The sequence below is a fragment of the Salvia hispanica genome, chromosome 3, assembly GCF_023119035.1.
Source record: "Salvia hispanica cultivar TCC Black 2014 chromosome 3, UniMelb_Shisp_WGS_1.0, whole genome shotgun sequence".
In the NCBI taxonomy this organism is placed as follows: Eukaryota; Viridiplantae; Streptophyta; class Magnoliopsida; order Lamiales; family Lamiaceae; genus Salvia; species Salvia hispanica.
The window spans coordinates 25,643,307-25,661,336 of NC_062967.1; the positions used below are offsets into that span (position 1 = coordinate 25,643,307).

The 18,030-nt window shown below is 37.6% G+C and overlaps 3 protein-coding genes across 7 annotated transcripts; all 3 read right to left on the minus strand.

Annotated features, from left to right (window-relative positions):
* Positions 1–702: 702 nt before the first annotated feature.
* LOC125216964 (plant intracellular Ras-group-related LRR protein 7) lies at positions 703–4,717 on the minus strand. Its single transcript, XM_048118755.1, has 9 exons — positions 4,454–4,717; positions 3,997–4,066; positions 3,670–3,716; positions 3,439–3,547; positions 3,202–3,287; positions 2,994–3,084; positions 2,388–2,473; positions 1,166–1,252; positions 703–1,099 (listed from the first exon to the last, which is right to left on the minus strand). Exons 1-9 carry the CDS (start codon positions 4,550–4,552, stop codon positions 989–991), a joined length of 786 nt encoding a protein of 261 aa, XP_047974712.1. The 5' UTR covers positions 4,553–4,717; the 3' UTR covers positions 703–988.
* Positions 4,718–5,531: 814 nt separating this feature from the next.
* On the minus strand, positions 5,532–8,815 carry LOC125213526 (UDP-glucose 6-dehydrogenase 3-like). 2 transcript variants are annotated; one of them, XM_048114120.1, is made up of 2 exons: positions 8,691–8,815; positions 5,532–7,122 (listed from the first exon to the last, which is right to left on the minus strand). In XM_048114120.1, the coding sequence occupies exon 2, from the start codon at positions 7,093–7,095 to the stop codon at positions 5,653–5,655; it is 1,443 nt and encodes a 480-aa protein (XP_047970077.1). In that variant the 5' UTR covers positions 7,096–7,122; positions 8,691–8,815; the 3' UTR covers positions 5,532–5,652. The 2 variants fall into 2 exon arrangements, with proteins under 2 accessions (XP_047970077.1, XP_047970078.1); XM_048114121.1 differs by lacking the exon at positions 8,691–8,815 and adding an exon at positions 7,481–7,555.
* Positions 8,538–16,253, minus strand: LOC125213525 (diacylglycerol kinase 1). 4 transcript variants are annotated; one of them, XM_048114117.1, is made up of 10 exons: positions 15,998–16,249; positions 14,032–15,468; positions 12,889–13,255; positions 12,684–12,760; positions 11,087–11,206; positions 10,648–10,812; positions 9,966–10,103; positions 9,512–9,662; positions 9,154–9,306; positions 8,538–8,876 (listed from the first exon to the last, which is right to left on the minus strand). In XM_048114117.1, the coding sequence occupies exons 2-8, from the start codon at positions 15,208–15,210 to the stop codon at positions 9,513–9,515; spliced, it is 2,196 nt and encodes a 731-aa protein (XP_047970074.1). In that variant the 5' UTR covers positions 15,211–15,468; positions 15,998–16,249; the 3' UTR covers positions 8,538–8,876; positions 9,154–9,306; position 9,512. The 4 variants fall into 4 exon arrangements, with proteins under 4 accessions (XP_047970074.1, XP_047970075.1, XP_047970073.1 ...); XM_048114118.1 differs by lacking the exon at positions 9,512–9,662 and having other exon boundaries at positions 9,154–9,299; positions 15,998–16,251; XM_048114116.1 differs by having other exon boundaries at positions 8,538–8,884; positions 9,154–9,662; positions 15,998–16,248.
* Between the last annotated feature and the right edge of the window lie 1,777 nt (positions 16,254–18,030).

Sequence of the window (18,030 nt, forward strand, 5' to 3'; positions counted from 1 at the left end):
ACATCTTTTATGGGATAAACTAAAAAAGAAAGTTTGACATCTTTTTGTAGGACGGAGAGAATACTACTAAGACCTTTATCCTTAATTAATAAAATTGTAACAGAGGGAGAACTACATGAGATATAATTCTACAAAATTATCAAATTCTCCATAAATATCACTATTAAATTATAATTATACTTTTAATAACTTGCATCAATCAGATGAGACACAGAACACATACATATATCAAAGCAAGCAACAATTGAGTGTCCACCATTCAGTGATCCATTTACTTTATTTACTTTATTTACTTTTTTTAACTTTTTTTTAACTTTTTATATGCGAATTTTATATTTCACTAACTTTTTCACTTTTCATCGTAAAGTCAAAATGACTTAATTTTAACAGTGAATGGAATGAGCAGCTCCTCCTTCCATAGCTCCGTAACTAATGGTCATAATTCTTCGTTTTTGTCCGCTACAAAAATTCGTCATCTTTTATTTTGAATATGTTCTCTCTCTAATGAGATTAGCTTCATTTATCTTTAATAACACTTCAATAATTTGTCCTTAACAATATTTCAAAAACTTTTTGTTAATATTTCAATAACTTTTTGTTATCACTATTATTATTGGTCCTCAATAGTGAATTGAATCACTACACCACTATAAAAACAGAACTATGTGAGGGGAAAAGGGAAAAAGGATGCAATTACTCATCTGCCCTTTATATACAACAATTTATTCGATGCATTTATAAATGTTTACAGAATCAGGTACTGCAAGTCCCATACATAATTGCCAAGTGGCAAGGACAAAAACGCCATTTACATTTATTTGCTAGCAAACCTTCCACTGCAAATAAACCCAATCAAACCACTATACATCTTGAAACATAGGGAAAAAAAGGAGAGCCAGTTATGTCATAAATAATGGTACATCAGAAAATCAGGCAACTGCAAGAATCTAGAAGCCTAACAATATTTGCAGCAGAAGTAGCAAGCATCTCATAGATCGACGCCCTCATCGAGGCCTTTGGAGTTTATCATCACATTCGAATCTATCAGTTTGTCGAACTTCCTTTTCCTCCGTCCTTCAAAATCTTCAAAGCCTTCCATCTGCACGTGGTATATAATGTTTTTAGAACAAAAGTGACATCAATATTATTACTATAATTATCTTACCTGTTGAAAATCATCCATAGAAATGGGGTTGCCGTGGAGGGATATATTCTGCAGGCTTTTGCAATCTTTCAGCAAGTTTGGAGGTATCTGCATGCGACAGACGCTATATTCATGAGTTCGGTTCTGACTGAAGAAACCCGAAGTGGACGGGTCCAAACAACATTTTAACCACAATGTAATAATTTCATTACTGTGGCAGAAACAAAATGCAATTATAGGAGACAAATGCATAAAATTAATGTCAACAACACTAAAACTCTTCTTCATAATCGAACTGTTGAAGATAGGCTCTGTGATATATGAAGGTGAGACAGGCAGGTGAGGGATGGGAAGTATCGCAAGAATCTTCATAACAAAAAGTATGAAAAATCATACAAAAGAAAACATTCCACTTGAGACTAGATGCATTGATGCTTATCTTTTTATCTACTGGAGAATATCCTTAAAGGACATGGAAAGGTCCACCAAGTGGCAATCATATATCAATAAGTATATTGCCACAGAAATATAGTAAGAACTACAGAGTAGTCGATACAAATTTAAAACAGAAGACAATATAATCAATCTCATAAGGAAACATATCCACCTAAACCAAACAGTTTAAATTTTGTTTTCTTAGCTAGACTTCATACACTCAAAATTGAACACCGTATTTTTCAACAGTAACCAGTACAGTTCATCTCCATTTCATTACTTTCTGAGGAATCACGAGTAATCCTAAAAAGTGCGATGAAGTACCTATTTCAACTTCTTAAAAATATATGATACCAGCAAAGTGGAAACCCATAACCTGAAGGTCAAACAAATACTTAAAGGTAGACTTGACAGAAAAGACAGAGACTTGCAACAGGAGCTGGTATGATCCCGGAAAGCGAAAAAATAAGATTTCCTAGTATGAATTCCCAGTCTTCAATTATTATTTGCTTCCAGAAATTCAATCTAAAACGAATTCTCTCCCTACAACTTCATAGTACTTTCATGGAATGGCAATTTTGTACAGCATTATAGAGTTACATACATTACTTTGGATTTTACTTCATAATTGATTATATGTGCAAACTGCCAGCTTTCCCGTGGATTTATAGTCTATAGAGGATGCCAGTGCAAAATCCAAAGCATTCTTACACACAGTACATGAATATGCCCAAGAATGGCATGTAAACAACCAATTGTTGAAAGAATAGCCAGCATAAAATGAATATGAAGTCCAACAGAGTTAAACCTGCTTCACTTTGTTATTATCCAAACAGAGTGACTTTAGATGAACAAGATTGCAAACTGACAATGGGAGCTCTTCAATAGAATTTTCTGCAGCAAATATTAGAATCGTGTCAAAACAGAAAAGGCCAAAAGCCACTTCCAATATGACAAACAACAATTTACGGTTGATTGTAAGTCAAAGCTAGTTAGCCTTATGGAATGGGATGAGTGAGATAGCATATGATTAAAATGATCAGAGTTATGTTTAATTACTATGCTAGGTTGAACAGTAATTTAATGGTTGGAATTTAGAAACATATTTTCGCCTTTCATATGTTAGTTCTATTGGGATTTCATTGGCCCGATGATCCTTTAAAAAAATTTCTCAATAGATACACCCTTACCTATACTTGTTGCACCGATTCAGTAACACAAATTTCACTATGAAAGCTAGTTTATACTTTATAGATATCTTCAGTGACAATCGGTAAAATACTACCAACAAAATACAAATATATGAACAAGGGAGTAAAGAGAGAGCGAGAGGTTGTAATTATGCAAAAGAGAGTTTAAAAGGAAAAATAACATTACAAGACTGACACGAATAATCTAGATAGAGATGAAGTACCGTTAGCTTGAATTTCCTCCAAAGAAAAGCAACTGCCAATGGATTCAGGAAGAAACTTTATCTTATTGTTCGACACATCTAACAGCATCAACTGCAAAGCCAAAAAGTTCGCACATAATAAACTTATCGAATACACAGCATATATTTGACACATGAAATAACATGTGTGCATTCCATAAAGGCTCTACGTAAACATTAAGATACTCACATTCCGCAAGCTCCCAATAGTTTCAGGCAAGTTTAGTAACAAATTTCGGGATATTGATAGCTTCTCCAGTTTCACCAATTGACCAACTGAAAATTAAATCTTATTTTATCAAAAGAAGAGTCAAGAATAATATAATGTACACAATCCTTTTCAATTTGGACAATGATGGAAGACGTTTAACCCAGTAACAAACTTTATTCAACTCCTACTCTCTCATCTCTAGATAAAGAGACTTACATTCATCAGGCAATGTGGTGATCCGATTGCCATCCAGTGCCATAACTTTTAGATATTGAAGCTTCCCCAAGTTCATTGGTAGACGCTCAATAACATTTTCTGTTAAAACCTGTAACAAAAGATTGCTCAATCAGACCCTCTCTATGCAAAGTATAACCACGTGGACCATACCAAATTCTTTCAAATAACAGCAAGCACATTTTAAAATAAAAGGAAGCAATAAATTCTCACCAGCCGCTGCAAGTTTATCAGTTTGTTTATCTCCGTCGGCACATCAACTGCCAAAGCACACGGAAATATATTAGTCAATAAAAGCGACTTCAATGAGTCAAATACTTCCTATTCCATATAGAATGGCTGTATTGGCAGTTTTTAGTGACATGACATGTGTTATAGACCTAGTAAGTGTAAAATGTGCATATAAATTCTCGCTAACGGTTAGATGCTTTTATAATCCATTGGGGCAAATGAGATGCATCAATCCAAACTCAAGTAACCGAAAAACACTAATCTAAATAATCGCAATCACATGCTCCAGATTTTGAGAGCAATTGTTACCTAATTTGTTGTTCGTCAAATCAAGCGTGCGGACTGATCTTTCCAAATCAAGAACTTCATCTGGAAATGTCTATTACAAACAATCCAAAAATGAGCAATCTAATCAGCATCAACAGAAATATCCATACATTTGTCGCATATCAATAAAGGTCTCAAGCAGCACAAACAAAACCCTCTAAATTCATCCAAACATCGTTCCCAAACCCCTGCCACTTATAACCGAACAACACAACGACACACCAAATTATCAACACAGACAAACGCTATTCAGTGCTCAAAATCTAGTTATATCAAACCGAGCATTTTTCTCACAAACAGCAAGAGCAATTCCAGCTACACACTTGAGTCTAAACAATCAAACATCCTATCTAAAACTGGTTAATTAAATTCCACAACAAAATTCATTTTCAGAGCAATAATAACTCTACTTCCTGATTGAAAAGAGAGAAGTTTATGCCTTCAATTTGGAGTCGCGCAAGGCAACAATTCCGGTGGAGCGCCAGCGAGCGGTGCGGCTGGCCTTGGAATCGGCGCTCTTGCTGGTGCAGCACCCCATTCAAAACTGAGCTGGATTCTCCCCTCCTTCACCGATCAAAACACGATTAGATTTCCAGAGAATTTGTATTTTTTTTCTCGGAGATGTATATTTGTGAGTGATGATCGAAGGCGAGAGGAGAGGGAAAATTGGGTAGACTTTGAACAAGAAAGCGCGTAAGATTCTTGCCTGCCTTTTGTCTTACTGTTGCGATTCCCAATTTATACGACTACTCCGTTATTTTTCTTAACTCTTACGTCCTCGATTAAGAGTCCTGAGTTGTCATCGAATTTGTTCATCAATAAAGTCTCGGTTCACATTTTCACTAACTAATAAGTCGAGATTCCTAATTGTGAACGGATACAATATTATTTTATATCAAGAATTCTTGAAATCTTCTATAACTTCGCCATTCTTATTTGTGGTTGGGGAGACTGTCGGGGCAATGGAGAATATCGCAGTCGAGCAAGGCTGCTTCGAATGGCATCTCGTCGTCACGGGGAGGCTATCGGGTCTAGTGAATTAATGGCGAGAGTAAAGTTATTTTTTTTTTCTTTTGTTTAGTTTAAAATGGCATGATAAATAATTTATTTAGTAACTTAAATAAAAGGAATATGTGACAGTTTAATTGCTATTTAAATTAAAACAGTCAATAAATTTGAGACAAATATCAAAATGATTTAAATCAAAGTTTAATAGTACTAATTTTAAAATAAATTAAAAAGTAGCATAATTTAAAAAACTGATTTTAAAGACTGTGAAAATCCGTAATTCACTAATAATTGATGGATTTACGACTAATTAACTCTTAATCTTATTTATACTACTCATACTAATAATTCTCTCTTTTATTTATAAGAACTAAGAGCTGTCATTTTTCGTAAATGAATGCGAGCTCATACAAATTTTCATTGTTTTGTCTTGAATAATTGATGCTAGTTGTTACTTAAAATACACTACTACTATGTTAATCATAATTAAAAAAAAAAAGAGTAGTCCAAAAACAAAAATAGAAGTTTTATTCATATTCATAAAACTGCAAATGCAACATTTAGGAATGAAACAGAAAAGCCTTGAAAAAAAAAAAAAGAAATACAGAAACATAACAACTTAACCACAAGTTAAGCCACAGCAGGCATATCCTTGAGCCATGGATCCAGAGGCTTTCCAATGGAATACACTATAAACCCTATCTCCCTCAGCTTCTCCACATCCACCACATTCCTTCCGTCGAACACGAACGCCGGCTTCTGCATCCCCTCGTAGATCCGCTTGTAGTCGAGCCCCTTGAACTCCCCCCACTCGGTCAACACGCACACCGCGTGCGCCCCCTTGGCCGCCTCGTACGCGTCCCCCACCACGCTCACCTGCTTGGCCGCCCCCGCGGCCGCTGGCTGCAAGTGGGCCGGGTGGTCCCACTCGAACTTGTCCATCGCCAAATCCCTCTGGATCTGCTCCTCGCGCACTTGAGGATCGTAGATCCTCAAGTGCGCCTTGTCTCCTATTAGCCCTTTGCACACGTCGATGGCCGCGGTTTCCCTAGTGTCCCCCGTGTCCTTCTTGAACGCGAACCCGAGGATCGCCACCTTCTTTCCTGCCACCGTGTTGAACATGGACGACACCACGCGGTTCACGAACCGGCTCTTTTGGTAGTCGTTCACCTTGATCACTTGCTTCCAGTACCCGGCCACCTCAACCAGGCCGTTGCACTCGCAAATGTAGACCAGGTTGAGGATGTCCTTCTGGAAGCAAGATCCGCCGAACCCGACGCTCGCCGTCAGGAACTTGGGCCCGATCCTCGAGTCGGTTCCCACGGCGTGGGCCACTTGCGCCACGTCAGCTCCTGTGGCCTCACACAGAGCTGACATGGCGTTAACAGAGGAGATCCTCTGCGCCAGGAATGCGTTGGCGGCCAGCTTTGACAGCTCAGCCGACCACAGGTTGGTGCAGAGGATCCTATCCTCCGGGACCCAATGCGCGTAGACGGACTTCAACGTCTCGACCGCCTTTCTCCCATCGGAGGTCTCCCGACCTCCGATGAGGACGCGGTCAGGGTTGAACAAATCGAGAATCGCGGTCCCCTCAGCCAGGAACTCCGGGTTGGATAGAATCTGGTACTTAATCCCTTTACTATTATGAGTAAGGATCCTCTCGATGGCCTCGGCCGTCTTGACCGGGACCGTTGACTTCTCGACGACAATCTTGTCGGATTTCGAGACGTCCGCGATCATACGGGCGGCGCTCTCCCAGTAGGTGAGGTCGGCCGCCTTGCCGGCGCCCAAGCCGCGCGTCTTCGTCGGCGTGTTGACCGAGACGAAGACGATGTCGGCTTCGGCCACGTGGCGCTCGACGTCGGTGCTGAAGAAGAGGTTCTTTCCCCTGCATTGCTTGACCACTTCATCCAGCCCTGCCTCGTAGATGGGGAGCACCTCGCTGTTCCAAGCTTGGATCCGGCTAACAGAGATGTCCACCACCGCCACCTCGATCGACGGGCACTTCACCGCGATCACCGCCATCGTTGGGCCGCCGACGTAGCCGGCACCGATGCAGCAGATCTTCACCATCTTTCACAGCAATGCAGAAACTCCAACCTACACAAATTTGATTCTTTCCATAATTATTTATTCCTCATATTCCCATTGACAATACACACAATATTTTTACACTATAAGTCTATAATATAAGCATATCATTATTCACTAAAATAAAATAAAATCCTATTCATAGTACATGACTATAACAACCAATTCTTCAATCAAAACAATCTATTTTCTCTTAATTATGCAACTATTTTCAAGGGAAAACTTAACCAAGGACAATAAAGTCAAGAAATTGAGGGAAACTGGAAATTTGTCACAATAAATGGAAATAACAAGAAATCCTAGAAAAATAGAGACCAAAACTCACAATTCTTTTTAAAATTAAAGTGATTTAGAGCAAAGAACTGACCTCAACTGGGAGAGAAATGAGAGTAAGAATAAGAGAGAGAATGCAAAATTGGAGCTATTAAGTTTGTGAAAAGAAATATGTATATATAGTAATGGGAGTAGGCCAAGATCACACATCAAACACCACTAACAAACTAAGCAAAGTGACAAAAGCAAGATTTCTTGCAATTTGAGAAATAAACGCATCAAACGTTCAACACGTTTAGGGAACTGTGGCTTTCAATTTTAAACAGCTTTTCTTACCCAAGTTTTACTACAAATGCACATTTAATGGTCTTAAACACTTAATGCTAATGTCAACTGTCAAAATTATTCACGGGATATTTTCTCAAAACCAAAAAGATTAACATGATTATTAGATTTTGCTTTTTATCGTTGCATGTTATGGGCAAAAAACGGGAAATAAACCCACATTAAGCAATTGAAATATACTAGTAGTATTTATGATTTGTAACTCATAAAATTATAAAGGTATGCCATCTCATATCAATAAGATTTAATTGCAATTTCATAAACTCAAACGAGAAACTAGAAAATTTTGTTATTACTATTATCTTACTATCCTTTTAGGGAAATAATTACTATTCTTACTATCCATAAAATAATTACTATTCTTACTCTCATAGATATGATCCAACAGTAGTAGTAATTATTTTCTTTTAAACAAATAAAAGAAGTAATCATTCGAAAAGCTGTTGCATATTCATGAAAAAAGTACCGTTGCACCAAAAAAGGATTAATTAAAATATTGCGGTTGCAAATCACAATTTATGGTCTTGATTAAAGCCTCGGAAACTTGAGAATTCAGAAACAAAACGTGATTGGTTGGTTTGTACAGGCAGTTGAGTGAGCTCAAAGGCAAACAACTAACAATAATTATGCAACCCAAAAATTGCATTTTAATGAATCTATATTCGTATTAAAAACAACCTGACTTGAAGGCAAAATATATTCGTATATTCTTATTATACACACATCACAAATAAAATCACTACGTGTATATATCTTCATAAAAAGACTTGATTTTGAACACATGAAGATGTGGATAATTGGGAAAATACATGAATTTTAGTACTCCTATTTTTTTTTACTATTTCGAAAACGAATCAAACCACACTTCACTAATTGCTTTTGCAATCATGTCTGTAATTTAATCATATTAAAAACACAACAAATTGTAAAACAGGAGAAACAGGGCAAAATATTTGTACCCAAGACTGGCTTCAGATGGGATTCGATTCACCAAACCGTATACAATATCGGCCCAAAGCATGATGGTAGCAACCTACTCGACTCCTGCAAACTTAAACCAATCTACAGACAAGCTCAACTGTACTATCCGAGTCTCAAACGGCCACTGGACTCCTCGTTCGTTTCACCACAAGTCCTCTTTCCACCTGCATTGCTTAGACCAGAAAAACAAAGATAATTCCAAGACATCGAAGAACAATTGAAACTCAAATGGAAGTAGTGGAGTGAAGAGGAGTCGTTCCGAGGCTCTGGAACAAGTTCAAGTGCAGGTTAGTGAGAGAGCATCAGTCCCACAGGCAAGTTTCAGATGCTGAGATGCATATGCTTTTCATAAAACAACTAGAATCACTATGCAAGCATATCTGTGTGCCAGATGACAAACATTGTAAAGAGACCAAAATTAGCTCATGAAAGCAAAATTACCTTTCGAGTTGACAATAAGTTGCTCTAGCTTTTCAAACGTTATCCACTGGTATAAATCTTCCAGTAAGATCCTGCCTCTGGCTATTCACTCAACCTGAAGCCGTTGGCAGTTTAGATCTAAGAACGCGTCGTACACACAATCATACCTAGGACATGTTAGAAGCAAAAGAGGAAAATTCAACATCCCATATCGGCATTGCTGCTAAAAAATTGCTGTTTGCATATAGTAAGGTCTGGTTAGAATTTTTCTCGTAAACACTAAACAATAAATACAGATCACCCGTAAAAAGAAGGCAGTGAGACAGACTGTTCATTTTAGTACATCAATAGACATGGTTATAGCTAATGTAAACGATAACTCAAGAAAGCTTCAGAGCCATTTCTTGAAGCAGTGCCCTTTTTTGTGATGCATTGATGACATGACTCGTTTCAGCATTCTCAAGGACATCAGCAATAATTGCAGCTGCATGGCCGAGAGGTTCTTCTGCGGCCCTTTTCAGCATAAAGGCCTGTTAGTTAGAAAATTCCCCCAGATTAAACATCAGAACCACATTACATGACTAAAAGCTACACCTCTTGATGTTTGAAAATAGGTGCAAACACCATAATATCATTCTGAATAATTCATAAGAGAAAAAAGTAAGAGATGAGATGATTTGAGGAACAACAAAAACTAGTTTTATACAGAAAACTTTTTCATTGAATTTTTCCCTAAAAAATATTTTCATGCAAATTTAAGCATGGCTGAACTTTCATCCTATGAATAGGAGAGATTATGATGGAGGAGGGAGTATGAAGAGGTAGAGCAAGACCTGTCCGTGATGTGTGATGGTTAATGAACAAGGAGGTTGGAACCATGGCTCTCCATCTATTTGAACCGGCAAGCCAGCAAAAATCTGAATCTTAATTGACTGCCCCTGTGCAAGCCTGCGAGCTCGGGATAGGCCAACCTGTCCAAGACACCCCATGATAAAACAATAAGACAGATTATTGGTCAGCCGCAATCAAAGTTGCGAATGCTTCACCTTCTCTAAAGAAAGATAATATGATTAAACCTTGACATGGCATTTCTATTGACTTGGTACCGAGTAATTAAATATGATGCTAGAAAAAGCTATACTTTATTACAACGCTTATAAATAAATTATCAAGTTCAGAGTAAGAAATTATTTGCTTTGGGCTGTAAATCATTGACCCAAAATCTCAAATGCAAAGCACCCTAAGAAATTATTTGCTTTGGGCTCTTGATCCACTCAAGAGCTCAAGCTAAATACTTTACTAAGGAAGTATTGGCATATAAATTTTTCTTAGATAACATGTGACACTGAAATCATATAATCTTTAAATGATGTTTCAGATTCTTCAGATGAGAGCATCTAGTTCAATCTAATCTTCAACTAAATTGCAGAGTGTTTTTTAAAAACCGAAAACTCTTGCTATAAAAGAGTTTCAGAGTGTCATCATTATCTCACAGGAAAAAGGAGTTTGACATGCCTGCAGCTTTCCAAGATGCCATGTCCCTGAAATGCTTACTACCTCAAGCACTTTGTCATGCATAGATTGAGGATCAAAGTTATCATAGTTCTCATCTTCATTCTGCCATAGGTCGACACCACCCATATAACTCCCAATATTAGCTACAAGGACACCCTCCGCATCCTAAAATCAATGAAGAAACATTTCCAATAAGAATGCTGCATTGGTTTGGTTGAAATACAACTATTTTACATAGGCTTAGCAGAAAGAATAAACAACTTGGATTCAGAAAAAAACATAGGAGTTGATAAGTTAAAGCAAAAGGTAAACTTAAGGTAAAACTGCAAAAGAGCTTTGTGGAAAGACAGAAGACACTTAGATTGAAGTTTCAAGATTGTGTGCACTGTCTGTAAGGAAAAAGATATATATAAGGTATACATAACTATGTTGCACTGACCTCGGGAACCTCAACCTCGACACCATCCACCTCAACCCGAACTTGCCAGGGGAAGTCGGCAAATGTCCTATCCATTATACTTCTGGCACCTTCTCTTGCATAAAGAACCTTATTCATAAACTGCAAGAAACAAGTTATTTGAGCTTGAAAAATATTTTATGAACAAAGGACTTTAGCCAATGATAGGGCCTTGACCAGCAATGGAAAATATGCACGTGCAGCACAAATACACTTAATGACCCTCATGTTTGCTAAGTACAAGGACAGTAGTGCATCAGTACCTTGGTTCTTGAGTAATAAAAGGCATTTACAATTAGTTAAATATTATGAACTTTTTCAACTACAAGCAAATAGATAAGTACCCAGACATTGACGTGAGTTCGACAAAGAACATTTAGCTTCATATATAAGTACATAATCTGATTTCCAATTCAAACATGACTTAGCAAAAGCGAGTTTCAAGTCATAGATATTTAATGTTTTTAAATAAAACGTGATGTACCAAAGAAAAACAAACCCACATCATGAAGCCCAAATGAACATAAAATCATAAAATTTTACACAATGGAAGAAGTAACTCCAAATATTTTTCATTAGCTGCACATTATAATATAGAGAAGTCTACTAGGTGCTCTAAGCTCCGAATATTTTTTGTTATAGGTGAACCAACCAAAGTGAATGATGAAATTTGTTTGAGACTGAATGACAGCAATTTATGGACATATACGTATGCCATTTTGTGACTGAATTTTAAAATGAGACGGTCTTGAAACTTAATTAACCTACAGCTTCCCTTCAACAAAGATGTCAAAGAACAGGGAACAGAGAACACTATCATGCATCATCAAGCCAAAAATGTAATATCAATAATAAGACACTCATTCTTCCCTTTGCCAGTAATTTCCAGAAAGATAGAGGTTTTATGGCTATTGACATATAACAATGATAAAACATAAAGCATTCTGTTCACTTGAATGTACCATTTAATGTATTTTCTAAAAAGTACTCCCTCCGTCCCTCTATAGTAGAGGCATTTCTTTTCGGTTTAAGAAAAAATGTTTTGAGTGAGTTAAGCAAATGAAGAAGAGTAAAGGCCAAATGTGGTCCTTAACATATGGTCGTTTTATCAATTTGGTCCTTAACATTATCATTTTGATTATTTGGTCCCTCACAAATAAACTCGGACCCGAATCGGTCCTCACTTAACAGAACCGTCAAAAAATAGACGGTGATTGCAATTTGACTATATTAAATTACTAATGGTAATTAATTATACCTAATTATAATTCTTAATTCCTATTAAATTACAAATTATTCATTTCATTTTGCAACTGATACTATCTTTTTTCCAATTTTGCTAATAGGATAAGAATTATAATTAGGTATAATTAATCACCATTGGTAATTTAATATAGTCAAATTGCAGTCATCGTCTATTTTTTGACGGTTCTGTTAAGTGAGGACCGATTCGGGTCCGAGTTTATTTGTGAGGGACCAAATAATCAAAAAGATAATGTTAAGGACCAAATTGATAAAACGACCATATGTTAAGGACCAAATTTGACCATCCTCTATAGTACAAACTAATGGCACCTACCTGGTTGTAGAACTTATCAGGGTTCTCTTCTCTCATATTATGGATTTCCAAAGCAACTTTTGCATCGCATCCAACCCCTACAAAAGCAGCAATTGTTAATGAGGTACGAAACATTTTTTGTACAAAATTATCCGAGTAAAAATTGGCAAGAGAAATTAATACCAAACAAACAAAATATGGCCAACAAGTTTGATTGGAAGTATACCTAGATAGTTGTTCATGAATTTAGGAGACTGGAGTGGTTTCCTGTGCTGGCTCGAGATCGATACCTTCCATCTATCAAGCATGGTAACAGCAGCATGTTCAATGTGATCCAATAACGTGTACAGACCTCCTTGCCTCTCAACTGAACCTAGGCCAGCTCCCCAAGAAAGTACTCGAGCCATATCATTTCCAGTCCCGGCAGGAAGAATGGCCACTGGTGGAGGAGAAACAAAGTTTTGTTTGTCTATTGCATCCAGTACCCAGCCAACAGTACCATCTCCTCCACAAACAAGAATTCGGAAATGAGGCATCTTTCTAAACAAGTCGAGTCCAGCTTCTGGGCCTTGTGTTGAGCTTAATTCCAAAACCTAAAGTGAAAAAACTAATTAAGGAACCAAACGACATAGCAATTCCTTTAGGAATATTGAAACGCATTTCAATAAAGTAAAGAGAAAAAGATTAATCTGTGAGGACATGCAAGGAGCAAAGGAAGGGGGAAATAAAAAAAATCACTCACACACATGCACAACATATAATACATGTAGTCAAAACAACAATCAAGACATATATCTGCATATCTGAACAGCTTCATATATGTGCATATTCTTTGCATTTAATGCACTATCCGGACCAGATTAGAATAGGTATTCTAGTCTTAAACCACCACTGATTGTGAGATTTTAGAAAGCCTACTATCCTACTAGAATGTTCGTCTTGACAGATGTTTCCATTTTCATATGATTCTTCCAACTACATTCTAGCTCTATTCACCACAAATTGATTAATGAATAGCATATTCATAAGCATAGATGGTGCAGCTAGTCCTTTCTATGCAGCTCTTAATTTCAATCTCACTTCCATAATGAGTTTCACTAAACTATTTGGAGGGGACGAAAAAGCACGTCAAAATAAATATTAAAGCTTGTAACCCGAAAGGGAAAACTTGGTATTTAGTATTTACCATGGACAAATATGATTTATCTGTAATTGGTGGGATGCAATCATGCAACTATCATCATTGCATCCATGTTCCCAAGATATACAGATACAAGTTTATCTTCAGACACTCAAAACTTGTTCTAAACTTCTAATGCATATTTGGTTAAATGAAGCCTAGATTAGATGATACAGCCTAAACTCTGACCTGTACAGGATTCAGTAGAATATTCAGTCTCTGCTTGAGTGAATTTCCTCGTTGAGCTCCACTCTTTTTGTTGATGAACACAAGTAAGGGCCTTGCCTCTGGAGGCAGATCATTTAATTCGTACTTTTGTCTCAAGCCTCCTAACTGACTCTCCTCCTTTTGATTAATAGATACGCTTCTTCTCAAAATAGGACCCTTTTCCATTTTTTTAGCTTCTCCGTGTTCGTCCACCACCTCAGCATTTGTATGACCGTTTTGGTTTTCTTCAATTCTATGAGAACCATTCACCATCTGACCTGTCTCCACAGGAATCTCCGTGGAGGTATCACTCATATTACTACCATTACCAGTATCATTTGAGATCTCAACTCCATGCTTATATTTCATACTTTGACTTCTTATGGTAGCACGCATGGTAGATGCAATCTCATTGGCTCCTTGGGTGATGGAACTCAGAAATCCACCAGAATAAGTCCTATTAAATTGCTTGACAAATAGAGGTGATAGTATAAGCCTTCTGTAAGGGCCCAAATCACAAACATCCCCTGTGTCATTAAACAAACTACCATGGCAATCAACATGCACCAATCGCTGACACCATAAGCAACACCATATTGGGGATCCCTCAAGAAAAGTACCACTGCATGGCTCTTCACAGTAGCAACAAAATGATGATTCATCAGGTTGATCTGTTGCCTCGGTCCACCGCACTGCCCATTGATGCATCATGTGTTCAAAACCAAACATCGACACACACTTACAGTCCTTGTGGGCATTAGACGAACAGCCCAAGTGGGATGCTGCACCACATATGCTGCATCGGTGAATAAAACTATCTGAACCTACCATATGGCTGTAAGTTTGGGATGGTGAGACAGACTTTAAACAAACACAGCAGTTTAAGCTTTTCCCTCGAGTTAGAGATTCCAAAGCCCAAGTATGAGGAGCCATGGCAATCTTGTGCCTAGTTTTTGGGTTTTTCTTTGACCTGGCTATGGCTTTCATCCAAGTTAAATTGATGTTTCTTCTCCACTGGAAAGCTGTATAAAAAATAGTTAATATTCCCACCAAACCAGCAATGAAGCAAGACACAATAAGCAGACGAGATTCTGCCATTTCAGCTGGATTTATCCAGCTAGGGAGAAAAGCATCAAAATCCAAGTCATCCATGTCTATCATAATTCTCTAAATTGTCTGCTCACACATACTCAAGAAAACAACTCATCCATATCCAGGCTGTCAACTTCAGAACCCATTGAGGTCACATACGCCAGATTCTACATCCCAATGTGATTGTATATTCAATTGAAACTATCAAATGCCTTCAATGCACTCTTCCAGAAAGTTTCAGCTTATCTGAAACTACTTGCCTGAATTTGACTCATGTACATTCATGCACTGGTCAATCATTTAACCTCTTCTTGCCAAGCTCCTTATCTGTGAGAATGAAATGAATAACTTCAAAAGTTAAACCAAACAAGATCAAATGACACTCCTAAACAAACAGATTGCACGGACCCATGTAATACTAAAACTTTGGAATCCAAATGAAAACAAATCAGGTGGATGAAAACACCTTTTATTCTTAAATCTTAGTAAAATTTTATTTAGGTCATGAGGCAATGCACTTCACTACTGATCTCGAAAAACAACATTCTGCAAATTCTGATGCACCTAGGCTATCGCTAACGGAAAATCAATAATTCATAGAAATAGTGTGCTAAAACAAGTACCACCAGCTTATCAACTACCAACATTATCCGAAACAAACAGTCAATCACGGCAACCACATGAAACACCGGGGTAAATTTGCGCACAGTTGCAAAAACTCAATCTCCAACAGCAAAACAAATTATCAAAATCGACGTACTTTTCTTCACCGTTAAGCAACCAACAAAAACTAAATCAACATAAATGTCGCAATCTCCTCAAAAAAGGTAAATGTGAATCGAAAGGGAAAACTCACGAAGAGATCAACAGCGGCGAAACCCTACGAAGAGCGAGGCAATGTTTATCTTATGCCGCGAAAAATGGAATAAATCACGCGACGGAGAAAAGGAATAAAAGGCGATATTTGTTGTTCCTTAAGCTCGTGATTGTGTGCGGGATTGAACGTGTTATTTCTGGCGAAATTACAATCAAATTGTTTTTGCGAATTATTTTTGGTTCAAAATCTTTTTTCCTTTTTTGGAGATTCTGTAGAATCGAGATTCCCATTGATCATCGTTTAGCGAGAGAGGGGTTCATTGGAAACGGAATCTAGAAGACACGTGGCGTGAAAAAAGATCGTTAAAGTGTGGGACGTGGGGCCCTTAGGTATGGGAGTAGTCGGTTGGTCATAGTCCCTGCCTTTGACTGCCTGTTGCAGTTGAACGGTCACGTAATTTTTTCTTATTTTTACAAAAAATTTGTACTCCCTCGTTCCCTTATATAGTTGAGACAAAACTTTTCTGTAGAGTTTGAAAGAGATATTGAGTTTATTAAATAAATAGATCAAAAGGTAAGAGAAGAAGAAAATGTAGAGAATAGAGTAAAAAAGAGAAAAATGTTAGCATTATATATGGAAATGACCAAATTTTCTGAAATGAAAAAATGACTTAACTATAAGCAACAGAAGGAATAGTACCTTCATAAATTTTGGCCGAAATTTAGTCCATCTAGATATATAAATCTATTTTTAATTTTCCGTGAATTTTAAAAATTAAGAAAATAGACAATTACTCCCTCCGTCCAACTAAAATGATTCATTTTTTTAATTTGTCTCGACTAAGATTATTCAATCAAAAACTCTTTTTATCTCTATTTTATTTTCAATACTTGATACATAAAATAAAGTTATATAAAATCATGTGAATTTAAGAATGAGATCATCTTCCTTGAAACAAATAAATATAAACTAAAGGTCAATTTTGGTCCTAAACATATGACATTAAAAATCAATTTGGTCTAACACATTCACTTTTTGAAAAACGGGTCCATGACAAATGAAATTCTTGTCATAGTGGTCCTTTTTTATGGTTCCGTCAAAAACTGACGGTCAACTCCTGATTAGTGATATTTTGACTCTATGAGTAAATTTTAACTAATACAAATCATCTCTCTTTCTCCTTCTCGTTCATCTCAAGAACCCTAATTTTCTCTGCAAGAACACACTACCTCAACTCCCATAGTTCTCTTCCAATTCACTATTGAAAAACCTTTGAAGATATCGCCCAGCAAAACCACCCTTCAAACCTACACACCCATTTTCTGACTCCCATGAGTCTCGATTCCTGAGTTAGACGACGGTGGAAGGAGCCCAGTCTGGAGCAGCCGCTCGACGGTGAGCTGCGAATCTTCATGGAAGCAGTAGCTCCACACCAATTAATCGTCACAAAGAGAGGGAGAGCTTGGAAGTGGTCGTGCTGATTGCACAGGGCGCCATGACCGAGAGGGTGTAGCAGTGAGCAGGGAACCGAACGAGAAAGACAAGGGAGAGCCGTAACGGAAAGAGAGAAAGAGAGGGAGGCAGATCTGGAACCGTGTGAGAGCGACGGTAAGGCGCCATCACACGCTAGCTACGACGGATGAAAATAGCGGGCAGACGACTGACGGAGGTGGCCGCTGGAATTGAGACAGAAAAAGAGAGTGAATTGGTTTGGATTGAGGAGATAGAGAGGATAAGTGTGAGAAAGAGAACCGGCGGCGCTACAACGGTAGCGGCGGCGGGGCTGAATTTCGCCGGCATGGAGAGAATTTTAGCGAAGGAGAAGGAGAGAGAGATGAGAGTCGTGAATTTGGAGTTTGTCTCTGATTTTTAGAGACAGAGTCGAAAAGTGAGAGGCTTAAGCACCACGCCCACGAAGACGGCGGCGAGCGTTGGAAATCCGTTTCCTAAAGGGAGCGTACCCTGGTTATGCCCGCGATTTGCTGGTGGAGACAGATTTTTTGACGAAGAAGGTTGCTAGTTTTTTAATTGTTTTAATTTTTAAATTTATTTTTTATTTAATTATAGATTAA